This window comes from Salmo trutta, chromosome 25 (genome assembly GCF_901001165.1).
Source record: "Salmo trutta chromosome 25, fSalTru1.1, whole genome shotgun sequence".
NCBI classification, from domain to species: domain Eukaryota; kingdom Metazoa; phylum Chordata; class Actinopteri; order Salmoniformes; family Salmonidae; genus Salmo; species Salmo trutta.
This window is the reverse complement of record NC_042981.1, coordinates 18,310,319-18,331,679: the sequence shown is the minus strand read 5'-3', so window position 1 is coordinate 18,331,679 and position 21,361 is coordinate 18,310,319. Positions and strand designations below refer to the sequence as shown.

The 21,361-nt window shown below is 40.5% G+C and overlaps 1 protein-coding gene across 1 annotated transcript; it reads left to right on the top strand.

Moving 5' to 3' along the window:
* Positions 1–7,674: 7,674 nt before the first annotated feature.
* Positions 7,675–21,141, top strand: ccdc175 (coiled-coil domain containing 175). The gene is made up of 19 exons (XM_029713106.1): positions 7,675–7,883; positions 8,192–8,277; positions 8,728–8,839; positions 9,829–9,964; positions 10,088–10,316; positions 10,581–10,703; positions 11,446–11,555; positions 11,693–11,774; positions 13,938–14,074; positions 14,803–14,913; positions 15,184–15,255; positions 15,359–15,494; positions 15,597–15,725; positions 15,851–15,989; positions 19,557–19,636; positions 19,750–19,902; positions 19,999–20,101; positions 20,216–20,259; positions 20,510–21,141. Exons 1-19 carry the CDS (start codon positions 7,817–7,819, stop codon positions 20,687–20,689), a joined length of 2,229 nt encoding a protein of 742 aa, XP_029568966.1. The 5' UTR covers positions 7,675–7,816; the 3' UTR covers positions 20,690–21,141.
* Positions 21,142–21,361: the final 220 nt, after the last annotated feature.

Genomic DNA, 21,361 nt, shown 5'->3' with positions numbered 1-21,361 from the left:
CCAGAGATATAAGTATTACACAGAATCAGATGTCATAACAGGATAGAAAATGAACATAACTGTAGTTTGGTTGCTGCCTCTTCCTCATCTTATCTTGCTTGATTTAAAACATGCATTACTCTGACATTCTATTACCTAGCTTGGATCAACATAGCCAATAAGATTAAATAGAACAGTTTTAATATCCTTAAAATAGAGCATCCTGTCGCTATTGTTCATCACGAATGTGGCGGCATCAGACTATCTGTTGTGTTTATTGCTAGATGATAAGCAATTAAGCACCTCCACAATTAAATGTGTTAAGGGTGAGATACCAATAAACACATTTTGTGGCAACAAACAACAGATTCATGCTCCAGCACCCTTAACCTTTTAGAACTTTTTTTTTATAGAAGACAACAATTGTGAGGAGGGATGTCTGTAATGTTGGTAAACAATTGGGTAAGTTAGTTCAAGGGTAAGTCTACCTGAAACCCGGAAAAATATTATTGTGGCAATTTAAAAGCCAGAAATAATGGTTTCTTTCTGAGAAAGGTATATGATAATAACATTCATTGTTCCATATGTATTTATCATTGCTGCAACAACAACAACAAATCTGAATTGTAAAGGATCAGGCAAAAGGCAAATATTACAATAAGAGATGATATTACCGGTTTAATATTTTTTCTTCCTAAACTGACCTTTTCCTTCATGGCGTTAAGATAATCTAAATCCTCGCGGCCATGCTCATTAGCTCATTCTTAATGTTTTCATAATCAATGTTTCCAGCTCATCCTTGCTTCAATTGATCTCATTAACTGGGAGCTCTGTGACGAGGAGAAAGACTTAAAGGTTTCAGTCTCTCAAGTGATCAGTATAGCTACAGAGAGAGAGAGAGATCTATATACAGAGAGAAAGGCTTGAATTTCCTAATATGATTGTAGACTGTGGTGGTGGTGTGGTGTAGTCGCTAGTCTAGAGCTTATTTTATTGCGTACGAAAGCAGATGGGGATCAGTACATCTTGGGCTCCAGACACGTCACACTGACTGTGGCTCCGCTGTACTGTCTAGCTGGTTGCCACTGTCTGCCTCACCGATGCTCCTTTTAAAAAATATTTTCTTCAGACCTAGTACCTGGGTTCAAATATTATTTGGAATCATTTCAAATATTTTAGATGTCATTGATTATTAACCTTGCCTGCTGGAAGGAACTAACAGAAAAGTCCCGCAAGCTCAAACCTCGCTCACCTGGCACTCCAGACAGGCTAAAGCCAAATGCTTAAAACTGTCTGAAAGATTTCAAATAGTACACTGATCCCAGGTCGATCACACAGAAACCCATAGAATGTCAGCTGCAATGCACACTGGAAATGAATGACTAGAGGGGTCGATGGTGCGACACCGTGCACATTCACAACACAGTAGAGTACATCAAACTGGGCTGTTAGACATACAGACAGGAAGTACAGGTGCCAAATGTTGGAATACAGAATCTATTATCTTCTGTGAGTTTATTTCAAAAGGTTCCTCTCCAGTGGACCATATATTCATGACTTGGGCCTTGATAGCAGCATAGTAACGGCTTATGTTCCCTCAGATAAGCTGTTGAAGTCAATCACAAGGCTGCAGGAACCTATCACAAACGTATAAAATGTACAATGCCAACTTTCGTCCTTTATTCAAAGTCAGCTGCGTAAAAGTAACAGCATGGCCATTTTAAAGCTACAATCTTGTCAACACCAACCAGTGAGGCTTTCAACCTTACAATTCTGACTCATACTCTACAAAAAAAAGGTTTATATAACACATGTCTCCTAAGTGATATTTAAAGGTAAAAAAAAAATCGTAATTTATCATGTTTTTCAAGAAATTATTAAATAGTTTGACAACCCTGTTTCAAATCAAATCCCCAAAAATGGGTCACATGCGCCGAATACAACAGGTGTACGTAGAACTTACCGTGAAATGCTTACTTACAAGCCCTGAACCAACAATGCAGTTAAGAAAATATTTACTAAATTAAAAAATTAAAAAATACAAGAGCAACAATAATATACATGGGGTACCAGTACAGAGTCAATGTGCGGGGGTTCAGGTTAGTCAAGGTAATTGAGGTAATATGTACATGTAGGTAGGGGTAAAGTGACTATGCATAGATAATAGATAATAAACAGCGAGTAACAGCAGCGTAAAAAAAAAGGGGAGGGGGGGCAATGCAAATAGTCCGGGTAGCCATTTGATTAGCTGTTCAGCAGTCTTATGGCTTGGGGGGTAGAAGCTGTTTAGAAGCCTCTTGGATCAAGACTTGGCACTCCGGTATCGCTTGCCGTGCGGTAGCAGAGAGAACAGTCTATGACTAGGGTGGCTACAGTCTTTGGCAATTTTTAGGGCCTTCCTCTGACACCGCCTGGTATAGAGGTCCTGGATGGCAGGAAGCTTGGCTCTAGTGATGTACTGGGCCGTACGCACTACCCTCTGTAGCGCCTTGCAGTCGGAGGCCGAGCAGTTGCCATACCAGGCGGTGATGAAGACATAAATGTCCCATGGTAGGGTGGGTTACGCAAAATTGGTCAACTTTAAGCACCTCTATCTCCTGATAAAAATCATATATAATGACCCAAATGCATTATGCATTTTTAACAGAGATCATCCCTGTACGGCCAACCCAGAATTCCATCTCACATTCACTTCCTAGTTAATATACTTCAGACTCCTGGGCTAATCCCTGGCCTACCAAAACTCATGGCTGTGAGAGGGGGACACTACTTCAGGTCTCAGGGCAGGTGACACTGTACGATGACTACTTGCGTTCACTAGCTAGTGAAGCTAGTTCACATCAGGTAAGCTCACCCCCTTTAATCTCTTCTTGCAACACCCCCAAATGACACACATATTGAGAAGCACATTTACATCTTATTGCTGTTGTGAGTTCAGCTTTCTTACAGAGCACATGTTATATTTGGTTTACACTCCTTTGGTGTCTACAGAGTTAGGTAAATCAGCCTTTAACTTCCTTGCACCGTATGTTTGGAATAATCTCCAAAAGACGATTCAATTGGATGCTTTGGTGTCCATAGCGCAATTCAGACAGCTGACAGAGGATTTTTCTAATGAAGAATGTGTTTGTTTTAATTGACTGTGTTCTGAATCTTAATGTGTATTTAATGTGTATATTGTGTATATTTCTGTGTATCTATACTTGCCTATTGATGGGTTAATTTTTGTATTGTGCAGGGCTCATTTGCAAGAAACTTTAGTCTCAATATGACTTCCCTGTTGAAATCACATTTATAGTACAACGTAACGGCATAAAAGTTCTGTTGGATATTACTCTGAATCCATACCACTGGCGCTGACCTTCAGAAGACTATTTATTTGTCTACAGAGGGTAGTTAGCCTTTTAAAGCAGTGATAAAATAGGCCAGTAGCCACTCCCCACTAGAGATCTGGGCTAAGCATCAGGCACCAGCACAGTGGAGAGAAAGAGAGGGATGGTTGTATTCTAGTTGAGGTTGTGAAGAAGGTATTATTTCCTGGCCCCTTATACTCACAGTTCTCTCTGAGGGCAAAGACTTTCTCACAGACATATTTTCTCCGGGATCACTGAAGGCTAAGCACAACTCACAAAAACAGGCCAAGACCCCAAATCATAGCTCTTATCTAGAGATGGAGAGATGGAGACCTGAGCGATACACCTGAGATATAGATGTCAGGATGATGTCTCAAACCCATGATTTCACACAAAACAACTATACAATCATGGTCTCTGTGTGTGTGTGTGTGTGTGTGTGTGTGTGTGTGTGTGTGTGTGTGTGTGTGTGTGTGTGTGTGTGTGTGTGTGTGTGTGTGTGTGTGTGTGTGTGTGTGTGTGTGTGTGTGTGTGTGTGTGTGTGTGTGTGTGTGTGTGTGTGTGTGTGTGCATGCGTGTGTTGATGTGTATGTCTGTGTGTGTGTTCTTCACCAGGCCCTGCAGCTCTCACTGACTCCCTGACCGTCTGAAATTACAGTAGGTGTTTAGCACTAGTAGAGCAGATGCCTGTCCGTCACCGGCCCCGTGTTCCTCTGACCCCTCACTGTCATGAAAAGACAGGCAGTATTGTCCTCCTTTGTTTACAGGAACCTGGATACAACCCACCACTTAGGTCTGGAGGACCGGGGGTGTCTGGTGTCAAGCATGGCATGGCTGTAGCAGGTATCCTGTGTCGTTTGCGGCGTGTGTGTATGTGCGTGCATGCGCGCACGCATGCGTGTTGTTTGCAGTACAGGTCAGACAGGTCCATTATGGAGCTTGATCATTGTGCATAATGAAACAGCCAGGTGGAAAGAGGTTTAAGCACACGGCAGGCAGTTCGTAGGATCACTCTTGTGTTCTGTTACGGCTCATGTGCATAATTTATCCCTAATTCAAGGTCAAGTACAACAGGGCCGGGGGTTAAGTATGAGATTCCAATTCAGCGACGCCTCAATGTCAAACAGCTCCAGCCAGTGTTGCCTGTACTCTAGCTTGCTACAGTGCATTCAGAAAGTATTCATACCCCTTGACCCATCTACACACAATACCCCATAATGATGAAGTGAAAATATGTTTTTAAAATGCTTAGCAAATTTATTGAAAATGAAATACAGAAATATCTCATTTACATACGTAACTATTCACACCCCTTTCTTATGACACTCCAAATTGAGCTCTGTTGCATCCAATGTACTTTGATGATCCTTGAGATGTCACTAAAACTTGATTGGGAAAGAAACACACCTGTCTAAATAAGGTCCCACAGTTGATAGTGCATGTCAGAGCAGAAACTATACCATGAAGTCCAAGGAACTGTCTGTAGATCTCCGAGATAGAATTGTGATGAGGCATACAGTACCAGTCAAAAGTTTAGACACACCTACTCATTCCGGGGTTTTTCTTTATTTTTACTATTTTCTACATTGTATAATCAAAACTATGAAATAACACATATGGAATCATGTCATCAAGGCAAAGGGTGGCTAATTTGTAGAATCTCAAATATAAAATATATTTTTGTTTACTACATGATTCCATGTGTTATTTCATAGTTTTGATGTCTTCACTATTATTCTACAAAGTAGAAAATAGTCAAAATAAAGAAAAACCCTTGAATGAGTAGGTGTGTCTCACACCCTGACCTGAGAGAGACGGTTTATTTCTCTATTTTGTTAGGTCAGGGTGTGGGGGGGGGCATTCTATGTTTTGTATTTCTTTGTGTTGGGCCGAGTATGGGTCCTAATCAGAGGCAGCTGGCTATCGTTGTCTCTGATTAGGAATCATACTTAGGCAGCCTTTTCCCACCTGTGTTTTGTGGGTAGTTATTTTCTGTTTTGTCTTTCGTTACCTGACGGAACTGTTTGGCTATTCGGGGTGTTTTCTTTGTTCTAGTGTTTTCATTGTTAAATAAAGATAATGAACACTTACCACGCTGCGCTTTGGTCCCCTCTCTACGACAGCCGTAACAGTGTCCAACATTTTGTCTGGTGTAGAATAAGGGTAGGAATACTTTCTGAAGGCACTGTATGTCGTTTCGACAAGAAGTTGTTCTGTGTATCCTTAACATAATTTAACTAAAAACCTGTAAACTCCCGTAAAAGCTTACACCCTATTTTACATAATCTGAGGTGTTTATGATGTACCCACCATCGGTTGAGAGAACCAGCATACTCTAGAATGCAAGGTGGGTGTCATATATACTAAAATTAGAATATAATTGAAATTTCAACTTTTAAATGGTACCACAAAGATGGTTTGAGGTCCACACATGAGACACTTTTAACTTGAGTGGGAATATGCACTGAGAGACTGACACTGAGAAGATGCTGCTCTCCACTCTCATTGGCTATAAGCCATCGTGTCTGCAGTTGTAGGATTTAGGAGGGGCGGGGCTAACCATAAAAAATATTTCCTCCTAGGCTCTGTGGTAAGGAAATCAATACCAACAATGTAATGCAGCTCAAATCCATCTAATTTCCTCTCCAGCATTTTGGATCTGAGTCATTGGTCGTAGTGGTGCAAAGAGATCAACAGTGCCCCCTGCTTGTAAATATATGTATGGAAATTGAATAGGAGTGTTGCTGCTGCTAGACATACAGTTCTATAATCAAATCACTTTTTTTTTCACATGCACCAAATACAACCTTACCGTGAAATGCTTACTTACAAGCGCTTAACCAACAATGCAGTTCAAGAAATAGAGTTAAGAAAATATTTACTAAATAAAATGTAAATTAAAATACAAATTAACACAATAAAATAACAAAATAATATACAGGGGGTACCGGTACTGAGTCAATGTGTGGGAGTACAGGTTAGTCGAGGAAATTTGTACATGTAGGTAGGGGTAAAGTGACTATGCATAGATAATAAACAGCGAGTAGCAGCAGTATAAATAGTCTGGGTGGCCATTTGATTAATTGTTCAGCTGTCTTATGGCTTGGGGGTAGAAGCTGTTAAGGAGCCTTTTGGACCTAGACTTGGCACTCCGGTACCGCTTGACACCGCCTAGTATAGAGGTCCTGGATGGCAGGAAGCTTGGCCCCAGTGATGTACTGGGCCATATGCACTACCCTCTGTAGCGCCTTACAGTCGGAGACCGAGCAGTTGCCATACCAGGCGGTGATGCAACCGGTCAGGATGCTCGCGATGGTGCAGTTGTAGAACTTTTTGAGGATCTGGGGACCCATGCCAAATCTTTTCAGTCTCCTGAGGGAAAAAGATGTTGTCGTGCCCTCTTCACAACTGTCTTGGTGTGTTTGGACCATGATACTTTGTTTGTGATGTGGACCCCAAGGAACTTCAAACTCTCGACCCGCTCCACTACAGCTCCGTCTAAGTGAATGTGGGTGTGTTCGGCCCTCCTTTTCCTTCAGTCCACGATCTTCGCCTTTGTCTTGCTCACATTGAGAGAGAGGTTGTTGTCTCTGACCTCCTCCCTATAGGGTGTCTCATCGTTGTTGGTGACCAGGCCTACTACTTTTGTGTCATCAGCTGGACTGTGTTGTTCATGTATACTACATTAAAAAAACATCTAGGTGAAAGCCCATGCATGGACTAGGGTTTCAATGACATGGACTAGGGTTTGTCTAGGGGTATTCCACACATGTCAGACACTTTGAGATCAGTAAGCACAATGGAAAGAAGCAACAGCCACACTTGAGAAATACTGACACATATATAATCTGTCTTGGTCCGTGCCTGTCACATGCATGTAGGCCTATACAACGACCATGTCATGTCCTTTGCCATAAAAGACAGACAATAATTTCTCCAAGAAGAAATACCTCTGCATTGCAGACTGCAATGAGTATCACTTTGGATGGACACTGGAAAGTATTGTTCTGGGAATTGGTCTATGTCTGGTCCTACACTGCCATCTAGTGTATATCATCAAAAGTTCTCCAAGGGAATTTCATGTAAATGAGGATGATTTGATTGACGTCTTTCCCTGGCATTGTCTTTAACGACGTTGATTAATACTGGCAAAAATACATATAATGAGAAGTAGGCTATATATTACCCCCAAATAATGGTAGGATAATGTTATTTTTATTTAGAAAACATTTTAGTAATAACATACCAAATATAATATCTTCAAGATGCTAGAGTGATACTCATTAATATTGTTATTCCAATCCCATTCCACATGCACTTCACCTTTTTGAGTGCAAGATCTAGGCCTACTCTCACTTTCGTGTCTTGCATGTTGGTTACCATGCCAACCCATATTCGGTTCGCGCTGCTCAAACTTGGAAGCAAACGCTAAACACTGATACAAGTCAACGAAGCTAGCTATTTGCATATATTTTACATTCGACATGGCATCTTGCTTAGTGCCAGACTTTCCAGCTGTTCTGGTTGCTTTGGAGCATTTGGGCGAATTAGGTAAGAAAGCAACAGGCGCCTCTCTCTCTTGCTACTGTTCCACATGTCATGAGTGACTATAGCTAGCTAGCCCCTACCTATCATTGTCAACGAAACGTAGTGAGAAGCATCCGATAAACTGCTACTTTTCAGTGTTGACAACTCCTAAACCTGTGAATGAGCGCAGACTTGATGCAACCCACCCGATTACTTTGATTTGTAGTTGCCAAGTTGAATCATTTTAATGTTTCAAATAAGTACTTGTATCAGATCTAAATTTACATCGCTAATAGCACAACTTGCCTGTTTGAACGTTTGCCTTGACATAGACAAGCAGCTGAGGGATGAGGGAGTTCCATTCAGTCCTGAGGCCAGTCATCACCTGAAAGAAATAGCTGCTGCCATCACTGAACTGGTAGGCATATGCCAATAGGGAAAGAGAAGATCGAACATCGGGTAGTCTAAATATTGTTACGACCAATACGATTGATTTAAGTAGACTAATAAACTAATCGATTATCTAAAGTGGAATGTAAACCTATCCACTGGGCACACACTGGTTGAACCAACGCGGAATAGACGTTGAATTTACGTCTGTGCCCAGTGGGTAGGTAAATATAAAGTATATTATACTGAGCCATTTACTTTATGTTCGTATTCTTATCTATTCTTATTTCTTATTGTTGTTGCATTGTCGAGAAGGAACCTGCAAGTAAGCATTTCGTTGGACTGTGTTTACCATGTGTATCCTGTAAATACAACTAATAAAACATTGAAATTAAATAAGTCCATAGAGACAATGGCCATAGAGGCCAGAAAACTTGCTTTACACACTCTTTTGAAAACCCTCTTTTCTATAAATCAGGAGACTTCCAGAAGAGTAGTCCATGAACAACTGGAGGTAGAAACTATTGAAACGAGCAAACTCCGACATCAATGCCAGAATATCCATGATGATGTTCAGAATGAGATATCAGGTAATAACTTAAATAGCCCAATGATATGATTTCATAGAATACAACCCACTGGGCAAAACCTGGTTGGATCAATGTTGTTTCCACATCATTTCAACCCCAAATGTAATTGTGATGATGTTGAATCAACGTGAAAAACTAACTGGAATTGGAAAGAAGTCATCAACGTAAGGGAATTTCATATTTTTCCCACACAACTTTTAGACTATATCCAATGACACGGTGGAAATGTTTTGTGGATTTCACAATTAATTCACTTTAGTTGACAACTAAATGTAAATCAAAACAAGACATTGAACTGATGTCTGTGCCCAGTGGAAAGAAATTAATATTGCCCGGCTCTAGCCCTTTGGGGGCCCTAAGCGAGATTTGTTTTTTATTGGCCCCAATCTTGAAACATTTTGCAGTTCTAAAGTACATTTCCTGCAATTCTACACATTTTGCCATAGTGCTGAGAGAAAATGTTGCAATTTTATAAAAATATAACATGCAATTCTTCTCATTTTGCCATGAGTCAGCAAGAAAAGATTTGCAGTTTTACAGCTAATTTCCTGCCATTCTAACATTTTGCCATGAATTATGCCATGTTAATGATATCGAGGTGAGAATGACTTACAAAATCAGTGGGGGCCCCCTGGAGGCCAGGGTCCCTGGGCATGTGCACTGCGTGACCTGTCGGTATTTGGACATGATTACTACAAGTTTAGATAGCTGGCAAGACTAACTTACCAATATAAAAATTGTTAGCTGACATGGCTAACTGAGTGACTGTCAGTGACTGACATAACAAGAGAATAATGTCAAACTTGCACCTTGTGTATTCTACTATTCTAACTCTCAACAGTAAGTTAAGACCCCGACTGAGGTCCTAAGAGACTGCTTATGTCGCTTATGCCTAGAGCGGCCTTGTTGCCTGGTCTTGCCTTAAAGCTAGAATGAAAAAGCTATCCAGTCATGTTTTGCTCACAGATATGTGTCATTGTCCCTTTCAGCTGGTGTTGCGGCTGCAAGAAATATAAATGCGGGTCAAATTACTCAACTCCAAGATGAACTGAACAGTATAGTACAAGAAATAGAATTAATGGAGAAAAAACAGGAAGTCCTTGAAAAGCAAAATGCTATTCTTTAGTAAGTAATATAAGTAATGTTGAGCAATGTATAGGTGTAACAGATCATAACAAAATTGGCAACATTTCACATAACATCCATGATGTTATAACTTGTTATTACTTGTTTTGGAATCTTTTTCAGTCCTGAGAGAGAGTTGGTAAAAGGTGACCATGAAAATGTCATCAACCAATTAAACTACCAGCTGTCAGAGAAGGCCAATAAACAGATTCTGCTCAATGAAACAATGAATGAGATCAAAGAAGGGAAAGCCAAGATCACAGATGTGGAGACCGCTAAAGTGGAGCTAGAGGAGGACATGATTCAAGAGAGGAAGACGTTTGATGAAACAAATGAGAATCTTCAGAGAGAGGTACATCACAGTCACCTCTTATTATAGCTACATTTAAATGTTTAAATGTTTGTTATTTAGCAGACGCACAGGAGCAATTAGGTTTAAAAGTCCCTTGCTCAAGGGCACATCGGCAGATTTTTCACCTAATCAGCTCTTGGATTTGAACCAGCGACTTTTCGGTTCCTGGCCCAATGCTCTTAACCGCTATCTGCTTACAGTATCTGAGATTCTATACACTGCTGTGAGGCACCGTCTTAATCTTATCCTCCCCTGCTGGTCTAGTGTGAGGAAGTCATCAATAACATACAGGACCAGAAGAAGAACAATGAGAAGAAACGCAGAGAGCTGGACATTTTTTTTGCAGAACTGTTGGATAAGGAGGACAAAGTCACAGAGCAAAAAAAAGTAAGTGAACTGAAGTATTTCAGTCAAGTAGTAAATTAATAAAATTATCCACTAATGCTCTTCACTTGCTATAACTGCCTTTTTTATTCATTTATAGTATGATATAAACAGTGGTGTAAAGTAACTAAGTATAAATACTACTACTTAAGTAGTTTTTGGTGAATCTGTAAAATATATATTTTTGACAACTTTTACTCCACTACAAAACTAAAGAAAATATGTACTTTTCACTCCCAGAAATTTTCCCTGGCACCCAAAAGTACTTGTGACATTTTGAATGCTTAGCAGGACAGGAAAATGGTCCAATTCATGCAATTATCAAGAGGACACGTGGTCATCCCTACTGCCTCTGATCTGGCACTCACTAAACACAAATGCTTTGTTTTTAAATGATATCTGAGTGTTGGAGTGTGTCCCTGGCTCTCCGTTAATTTAAAAAACAAAATCATACTGTCTGGTTTGCTTAATATAAGGAATTTGAAATTATTTATAGCGTTTACTTTTACTTTTGATTCTTAAGTATATTTAAGTAATTATTTACATTTACTTTTGATACTTAAGTATATTTAAAACCAAATAGTTTAAGAATTTTACTCAAGTAGTACTTTACTGGGTTACTTTCACTTTTACTTCAGTCATTTTATATTAAGGTAACTTGACAATTGGTACTATCTCCACCACTGGATTTAAATACATATTTATAAATTGTGTTATTTCACACAACACTCTTCCTTCATTGCAGCACATTGCCCAGTTAGAGCAAAGTATAGCCAAACTGACAGCGTCTGAAATCCAATACAAAGAGCAGCTGGCAGACGAGATCAACACATTTGAGGAACTTGTTCTTCAGAAGTAAGATTTGCATTCATCCAGGTACTGTATGTAGCGTAAGCATGGAGCATACATGGAATGCAAGGGATACTGTATGTTACATCATGTTTGATTCCATCATTCCATCTTTTTCGACTCATTAACCATTGTTTCCACAGGGAATTTCATGTAAAGGAGTTGGCTGAAGTGAGAATTCTATTTGAACTGAAAGTTCAGGCACTACAGGAAAAGATTGTAGAGGTGAGAGATAGTTAGATTTTTCCAAAGCGATGCTACTACTACAGTACAGCTCCAGGGCAACATGTTGCTTCATTCTCCTCTTCCCTCTCACTCTTCTCTTCTCTCTGTTGGTGTTGCTATGGTGGGAGGGATTATAAACACCTGCATGATGTCAGATGTGAGACATCGATTTCCTGCCATTGCCAGAGGCCTCAGCCCTGCTGTTCTGTAGTCAAATTGATATTTTTAGAAAGTATTCCTTCAAAGGCACTTTGTGCTAAGTCTGACCTTTAAGAGAGCCAGTTCACTGGAGTGTCCTCTGATGTGCTAGAGTTCACACAGTCCATCAAAGGGCATAGCAGCTGTGTCTGGCCATATGATCCGATGACAGGCTGACTGAACGTGAAGAAAATGCCCTTTGAATAGAATTACTCTCCTGGTTTCCCCTTGTAGAGGAGTTGGGGTGTTTGTATGTGTCTGGTAAAAGTCAGAATCATACACTATATATACAAAAGTATGTGGACATCCCTTCAAATTAGTGGACTCGGCTATTTCAGCCACACCCGTTGCTAACAGGTGAACAAAATTGAGCACACAGTCATGCAATCTCCATAAAGAAACATTGGCAATAGAATGGCCTTACTGAAGAGCTCAGTGACTTTCAACGTGGCACCGTCATTAAATGCCACCTTGCCAACAAATCAGTTTGTCAAATTTATGCCCTTCTAGAGATGCCCCGATCAACTGTAAGTGCTGTTATTGTGAAGTGGAAACGTCTAAGAGCAACAACGGCTCAGCCACGAAGTGGTAGGCCATACAAGCTCACAGAATGGGACCACGAGTGCTGAAGTGCGTAGAACGTAAAAATCATCATTCATCGGTTGCAACACTCACTACCTAGTTTCAAACTGCCTCTGGAAGCAACATCAGTACAAGAACTGTTCGTACGCAGCTGCACACAATGTTCGAGCAGCTGCACACAAGCCTAAGATCACCATGCACAATGCCAAGCGTCGGCTGGAGTGGTGTAAAGCTCGCCACCCTTGGACTGTAGTGGAAATGTGGAAATGCGTTCTCTGGAGTGATGAATCACACTTCACCATCTGGCAGTCCGACAGACTAATCTGGGTTTGGCGGATGCCAGGAGAACGCTACCTTCCCCTATTCATAGTGCAACTGTAAAGTTTGGTGGAGAAGGAATAATGGTCTGGGGCTGTTTTTCATGGTTCGGGCCAGGCCCCTTAGTTGCAGTGAAGGGAAATATTAACGCTACAGTATACAATGACATTCTAGACGATTCTGTGCTTCCAACTTTGTGGCAACAGTTTGGGGAAGGCCCTTTCCTGTTTCAGCATGACAATGCCCCCGTGCGCAAATGAGGTCCATACACAAATGGTTTGTCGAGATCGGTGTGGAAGAACATGACTGGCCTGCACAGAGCCCTGACCTCAACCCCATTGAACACCTTTGGGATGAATTGAAATGCCGACCTCACTAATGCTCGTGGCTATATGGAAGCAAGTCCCCGCAGCAATGTTCCAATATCGAGTGGAAAGCCTTCCCAGAGGAGTGGTGGCTGTTATAGTAGCAAAGGGGGGACCAACTCCATATTAATGCCCATGATTTTGGAATGATATATTAGATGATCAGGTCTCCACATACTTTTGGCCATGTAGTGTATGTGAAACAAATTTATGATGCTGAGGGTTGGCTTTGACTTCAGGTAGTACCTCCCCGTTTCAAAATGTTTACTCGCTACTGAACACCCCCCTGGGATGATATGCGGGGTTGGTGTGTTTCTGGGGGAGCCAGTATTGGTTGATTGTAGAGCAGGGTTCCCAAGTGTTCTGAGTAACAACAATTTTTAAATATTTTTATTGTTGGACATAAAAGACTGTAAAATCACCAGCAAATCAGCTCCAAGGGATTTTCATTTTGGAATTCTGTTTGAAACTATTCCTACGCATAATAGAGAGATATATGTGATCGTATACAAATGTAAGCAAGGTTGAAAGTTATGTTTTAGTCAAATATATCAGTTTGGGCTACTTGCGGTCAATTTGCAGTCTAGGAATTATTTGTAATTATGTTCCGGCCCCCTAGTTGATGATCTCTGTTGTAGAGGATTCTCATGCATTATAGATAGGCGCTGTGTAGATGGGCTCTATTCTGTTATGTGTGCAGGTGGATGGTGAGATGGAGGAGGGCCAGATAGTGAATGCCATCCGCCTGGAGTCTATTGCTAAGATGTCTGACAGATTTAAAGCTCAAAGGAAAGAGGAGGACGACGTCATGGCTGAACACCTCAATGTCTCAAGACGGTATTCCAGCTATACCTCTTTGCATCCTACATCTACGAAGGATCAAGTCAACCTGCAACACTGCTTTCCCTTTACTTTGGCTGACAGTCATTTTTACTTACATTTTATCAGTGGTGTAAAAAGTACCCAACTGTCATACTTGAGTAAAAGTAAAGATAATTGAATAGAAAATGACTCAAGTAAAAGTTAAAGTCACCCAGTAAACTTCTACTTGAGTAAAAGTCAAAAAGTATTTTGTTTAAAATATACTTGAGTATCAAAAGTAAAAGTATAAATAATTTAAAATTCCTTATATTAAGCAAACCAGATGGCACTATTTTCTTGTTTTTTTTATTTATGGAAGGCCAGGGGCACACTCCAACACTCAGACATCATTTACAAACAAAGCATGACAGTTTAGTGAGTCCACCAGATCAGAGGCAGTAGGGATGATCAGGGATGTTCGTTGATAAGTGGGTGAAGCTGACTTTTTTCCTGTCCTGCTAAGCATTCAAAATGTAACGAGTACTGTTGGGTGTCAAGGAAAATGTATGGAGTAAAAAGTACAATATTTCCTTAAGGAATGTAGTGAAGTAAAAGTAAAAGTTGTCAAAAATATAAATAGTAAAGTACAGATACCCCAAAAAACTACTTAAGTAGTACTTTAGAGTATGTTTACTTAAGTACTTTACACCACTGCATTTTATCATATGTTTGTTTGTTTGTTTGTTTGTTTGATTGATTTTCAGCTTAGAAAAGTCCAGACTTAGACTTGAGGAGCGCATTGCATCGATCGCTAAACATAAAATTGAAATCAGAGAAATGGATGAAGAGATCAAACAACTCCATGAAACCAATATGTAAGTAATATGGTCCATTTTATCATATTAGTCTATAATCTCCACTACGAGTTTTGACACTTTTGTGTAGTATCAAAGTAACTTATATCACTAAGGACAGCATTAACCATCTGACCAAGTTTGAAATATAAAGTATGAAAAGTCTAAATAATTATCTTGCAAACTACAGAGCTTTTATCTCATTGTTTAGTTATGTACTAAAAATAAAGTAAATGGCATGCAGAATTGTCAGAATAGTTGCTTACCTAGTTAGCATTTTGTTTCTCATAGAGTTAATGCAGACCTGTTTGAAATAAATGTGGATGAACTGCATGGACAGCTCAATAAAGAAAAGAAGAACATGTAAGCAACAAATAGTATCTCTTCATTTCATTACAGACTTGGACTTTCTCTTCATAAATTGGGTTATTTGATGCAGTCTACGGTTTTTACTTTTTCTTTTCAGAGCAATCTTTGAAGTTGAAAAAGAAGAACTGTGCCAGTCTCTGGAGAATCTAAAAAAAGATCAAGTACAGCATGTGAAAGAGGTCAACTCTAATATTGGTTTAACCAAGAGGAGATATGAGGAACTGCTTGAAGAGGTTCGCTTATTTTTCCTTAATTCTTCAGGAATCTATTGAGATAGCACATGCACTTTATATTTGTTTTGTTATTAATTTATATTTCATAAACATTTAAATCAGGAGAAGAAACTCAGAGACCATGTATTCATGGGCGCGTTGATTGAACGTCTCAGTAACAAGATTGTTAAGGCAAAGGAGGGGAATGAACAGATGACCATTTCCTACAATGCCGAGATCCAACAGTTCATCGTAAGTATATTTATATATATCTACATTTTACATCTAACTCAGCTAGCAGACATTAGTAAGCCTCATCACAAATACAAGCTGTTGAGAAAACATGTATTTAATGTCTTCTTCTTCTGTGAAATTAGACTGAAGCGGAGTCAGTGACACAGAGCCGACTGGAGAAGGAGGAGGACCTGAAGGGTAAAGAGTCTATCTTGGAGGAGGCGGAGGCCCAGTTTGATATTGACCAGTCCAGGCACCAAAAACTAAAAAACCATACCTCAGGTACTGACCCAATAATCTGCTAATATATCTATAATAACAACTATAATAACACAGAGACGCACGCGTACAAAGCTCTCCTCTGCCCTCCATTTGGCAAATCTGACCATAATTCTATCCTCCTGATTCCTTCTTACAAGCAAAAATTAAAGCAGGAAGTAACAGTGACTCTCTCAATACAGAAGTGGTCAGATGACGCAGATGCTAAGCTACAGGACTGTTTTGCTAGCACAGATCAAATCAAATTGTATTGGTCACATACACATGCAGATGTTAGCAGATGTTATTGCGAGTGTACTGTAGTGAAATGCTTGTGCTTCTAGTTCCGACAGTGCAGTAATATCTAACAGTAATCTAACAATTCCAAAACTACCTAATACACACAAATCTAAGTAAAGGGATGGAATAAGAATATACATATAAATATCTGGATGAGCGATGACCGAGCAGCATAGGCAAGATGCAATAGATGGTATAAAATACAGTATATACATATGAAATGAGTAATGCAAGATATGTAAACATTATTAAAGTGCCATTATTAAAGTGACTAGAGATCCATTTATTAAAGTGGCCAATGATTTCAAGTCTGTATGTAGGCAGCAGCCTCTCTGTGTTATTGATGGTTGTTTAACAGTTTGATGGCCTTGAGATAGAAGCTGTTTTTCAGTCTCTCGGTCCCAGCTTTGATGCCCCTGTACTGACTTCGCCTTCTGGGTGGTAGCCGGGTGAACAGGCAGTGGCTCGGGTGGTTGTTGTGAATGTTGACCTGTTTAGACTGGAATATGTTCCGGGACTCATCCAATGGCATTGAGGAGTATACCACATCATCATCGATGCACTTATTGATGAAGCCGGTGACTGTTGTCCCCACAGTGACCATATGTACACCAACCAGAAGCCATGGATTACAGGCAACATCCGCACTGAGCTAAAGGGTAGAGCTGCTGCTTTCAAGGAGCAGCTTTTCTTTTTTTTTCTTTTACCTTTATTTAACTAGGCAAGTCAGTTAAGAACAAGTTCTTATTTTCAATGATGGCCTAGGAACAGTGGGTTAACTGCCTGTTCAGGGGCAGAACGACAGATTTGTACCTTGTCAGCTCGGGGATTTGAACTTGCAACCTTTCGGTTACTAGTCCAAGGCTCTAACCACTAGGCTTCCCTGCCGACTATAACCCGGACGCTTATAAGAAATCCCGCTATGCCCTCAGACGAACCATCAAACAGGCAAAGAGTGAATACAGGACTAATATTGAATCCTACTATACCTGCTCCAACGCTCGTCGGATGTGGCAGGACTTGCAAACTATTACGGACTACAAAGGGAAGGCCAGCCGTGAGCTGCCCAGTGACACAAGCCTATCAGATGAGTTAAATTACTTCTATGCACGCTTCGAGGCAAGCAACACTGATGCATGCATGAGAGCACCAGCTGTTCTGGACGACTGTGTGATCACGCTCGCCGTAGCTGATGTGAGTAAGACCTTTAAACAGGCCGCAGGGCCAGGCGGATTACCAGGACGTGTACTGCGAACATTCGCTGACCAACTGGCAAGTGTCTTCACTGATATTTTCAACCTGTCCTTGGCTGAGTCTGTAATACCTACATGTTTCAAGCAGACAACCATAGTCCTTGTGCCCAGGAACACTAAGGTAACCTGCCTAAATGACTACTGACCCGTAGCACTCACATCTGTGGCCATGAAGTGCTTTGAAAGGCTGGTCATGGCTCACATCAATCCCATCATCCCAGAAACCCTAGACCCACTCCAATTTGCATACAGACCCAACAGATCTACAGATGACGCAATCTGTATTGCACTCAACAATGCCCTTTTCCACCTGGACAAAAGGAACACCTAACGTGAGAATGCTGTTCATTGACTACAGCTCAGCGTTCAACACCATAGTGCCCTCAAAGCTCATCACTAAGCTAAGGACCCTGGGACTAAACACGCTGATCCTCAACACAGGGGCCCCTCAGGGGTGCGTGCTTAGTCCCCTCCTGTACTCCCTGTTCAACCATGACTGCGTGGCCAAGCACGACTCCAACACCATCATTAAGTTTGCAGATGACACAACAGTGATAGGCCTGATCACTGACAACGATGAGACAATCTATAGGGAGGAGGTCAGAGACCTGGCAGTGTGGTGCCAGGCCAACAACCTCTCCTTCAACGTGATCAAGACAAAGGAGATGATCGTGGACTACAGGAAAAGGAGGGCTGAGCACGCCCCCATTCTCATCGGCGGGTTGTAGTGGAGCAGGTTGATAGCTTCAAGTTCCTTGGTGTCCACATCACCAACAAACTATCATGGTCCAAACACACCAAGACATTTGTGAAGAGGGCACGACAATGCCTATTCCCCCTCAGGAGACTGAAAAGATTTGGCATTGGTCCTCAGATCCCCAAAAAGTTATACAGCTGCACCACCAAAAGCATCCTGACCGGTTGCATCACCGCCTGGTATTGCTACTGCTCGACCTCCGACCACAAAGCGCAACAGAGGGTAGTGCGTACGGCCCAGTACATCACTGGGGCCAAGCTTCCTGCCATCCAGGACCTCTGTACCAGGCGGTGTCAGAGGAAGGCCCTAAAAATTGCCAATGACTCCGGCCACCCTAGTCATAGACTGTTCTCTCTGTTACTGCACGGTACTGGAGCGCCAAGTCTAGGTCCAAAAGGCTTCTTAAAAGCTTCTACTCCAAGGCATAAGACTGCTGAACAGTAATGATGGACTGTTGTTTCTCTTTTCTTATTTGAGCTGTTCTTGCCATAATATGGACTTGGTCTTTTACTAAATAGAGCTATCTTCTGTATACCACCCCTACCTTGTCACAACACAACTGATTGGCTCAAACTCATTAAGAAGGAAAGAAATTCCACAAATTAACTTTTAACAAGGCACACCTGTTAATTGAAATGCATTCCAGGTGACTACCTCATGAAGCTGGTTGGGAGAATGCCAAGAGTGCGCAAAGCTGTCATCAAGGCAAAGGGTGGCTACTTTGAACAATCTCAAATATAAAATATATTTTGATTTGTTTAACAGTTTTTTGGTTACTACAGTACATGATTCCAAATATGTTATTTCATAGTTTTGATGTCTTTACTATTATTCTACAATATAGAAAATAGAAACAAATAAAGAAAAACCCTTGAATGAGTAGGTGTGTGTCCAAACCTTTGACTGGTACTGTACATATTACCTCGATTATCTCGACTAAGCTGTACCCCGGCACATTGACTCGGTTCCGGTACCCCCTAGTAAATAGCCTCGTTTTTGTTATTTGATTGTTGCGCTTTTATTTTTTACTTTAGTTTATTTCATACATATGATTTTTCTTAAAACTGCATTGGTGGTAAAGTGCTTGTAAGTAAACATTTCACGGTAAGGCCTACACTTGTTGTATTCGGTGCATGTGCAAATACAATTTGATTTGATTTAGTAGACAATATCAAGTAGACATACACAAATATGCAGATATCTCAAAGAATGTGCTCACTATAACCTTAAAAATCATGTAGTGCGGCATTTTATAATTACTTAAATGATTTTCCCCACTAGAGTTAAAGAGTAAGAACAGTCATCTGGAGCTCTTCATCCAGGATATGAAAGAGAGCACTAGTACTCTTCTCAAACCGAAGGTGAGTTTCATAACAAAAACATTCAGTATGTACATCTTGGTTACCACACACTCCAAAAGGCAAGCTGTGAAGTATAATAGCATTGAAACAGTCTGCTTGTAACTGACTGACAGGAGGACATGAAGAGGAGTCTAGAGGGTTTGCGTGAGAAACACATGGAGCTGCTGACGTCTCACGCTGCAGACATCATCGCCATGGAGAAGAGCATCTATGACAACGGGATGATGCTGGAGCAGGTCAATATGGAGAACAGCAGACTGCATGTGGTAAGAGACACAAGTCACTCACAATGGTCCTCCATACTGAACTACACCGCTCACTCACCTACCAAGCAAAAACTCAATGTAAACATTGTTTTTCAGTGTATTGAACAAATGAAGGAGGACATATGGAACACCAGGAAAGACCAGGAAAGACACACAAAGGAGATTGGGTGGCTGAAAGAGGAGGTTCATTCTCTATTTGGTGAGCATCAGCCGAGCTCAATGACTCCAACTATTGTAAAACGTTGTGCATAACATTTAGTTCAGTCTATCAGGTTTCAATATCATCATAACTTATAAACGCATCTTCCACTAGAGAGCCTGCTTGATGCTTGGGCAGAGGACACTGTGGTGACTGAGGTAAGGATTCTTAAAACATGGCTGGTCAGTCCAGCAGCTTACTGTACATACGCCATTTCATTTTTTACAACCTGTGATGTTAACTTATAGCCTGACCACATGCTCACAGACAACCGTGTACATGACCAGAATTCTCTGGTTAACGTATTTTGACAAATCCACAGTGCAGGACTTGAGGGATTTGTAAATCAATAGTAAACTGTCATGAAGAGACCACACTAAATCATCCATGACTCATTCAACACTTCAGGAATCTTCAGAGAGAGACCACAAGATTCTGGAGGCTATCTACAGACTCATGACCAAGATCCACGACAGGAAGTTCCAACTGGGGGATATCAACAGTAGACTAGAGGAGGAACTGAAGGGCATGAGTTCCCTGTTGGCCAATAGTAAATCGAACATTTCACTTAAAGAACAGGGCAACTAAAGTGAGACATCAAGAAGGATTACATCAACACAATTGTTCAGTCATATGAGATGAAAGTAGATGAGTACTCACACTTGTGATGAAAAATCATAACACTTTATAACACACTGCATTTCACAAGTTTTTGAACAATACATTTTACAATAAATAGTCAAAATTGTAGCTAGTCAAGTCCTCATTCTGTATGTTTTAAAATTACACTGCAAAAAAATTATATATATTTGTAATAAACACATCCATTGTCATCTATTTACAAGCATTCTATGAGCATGCATAAAATACATTCACAATTTAATATCCTTACTATCCAACAAGCGTATTTCCCCAACATCATTTACGGGGAAACAGCAGGATAATTTTCATTCCATTTTTGATCAAGCAAAAATAATGGAACTATATTCCACTTGGCTTGTAACATAATATTAGGTAATAATAAACTATTCAATCTGCCACTGGACATATGCATGTGTTGAGTTTTTGGCACATTAGATTTAGTTCAAGAACATCTAACTCAACTTAAACTATTGGACATTCCAGAGACCATCTTTGATTTCACTGCAACAATCAAGGATATCTGAGCTTAAAACAATCAAGGATGTTGAGCATATATGATTTTTTTATTTAACTAGGCAAGTCAGTTAAGAAGAAATTCTTATTTACCATGACAGCCTC

What these genes read in the sequence shown, in the direction of transcription:
- ccdc175 (XM_029713106.1), top strand. Translation starts at nt 7,817, where the DNA reads ATGGCATCTTGCTTAGTGCCAGACTTTCCAGCTGTTCTGGTTGCTTTG. An exon ending in TGTTCAGAATGAGATATCAG is followed by an intron (nt 8,840 to 9,828) that starts GTAATAACTTAA and finishes TGTCCCTTTCAG; the next exon opens with CTGGTGTTGCGGCTGCAAGA. An exon ending in AGAACAGCAGACTGCATGTG is followed by an intron (nt 19,903 to 19,998) that starts GTAAGAGACACA and finishes ATTGTTTTTCAG; the next exon opens with TGTATTGAACAAATGAAGGA.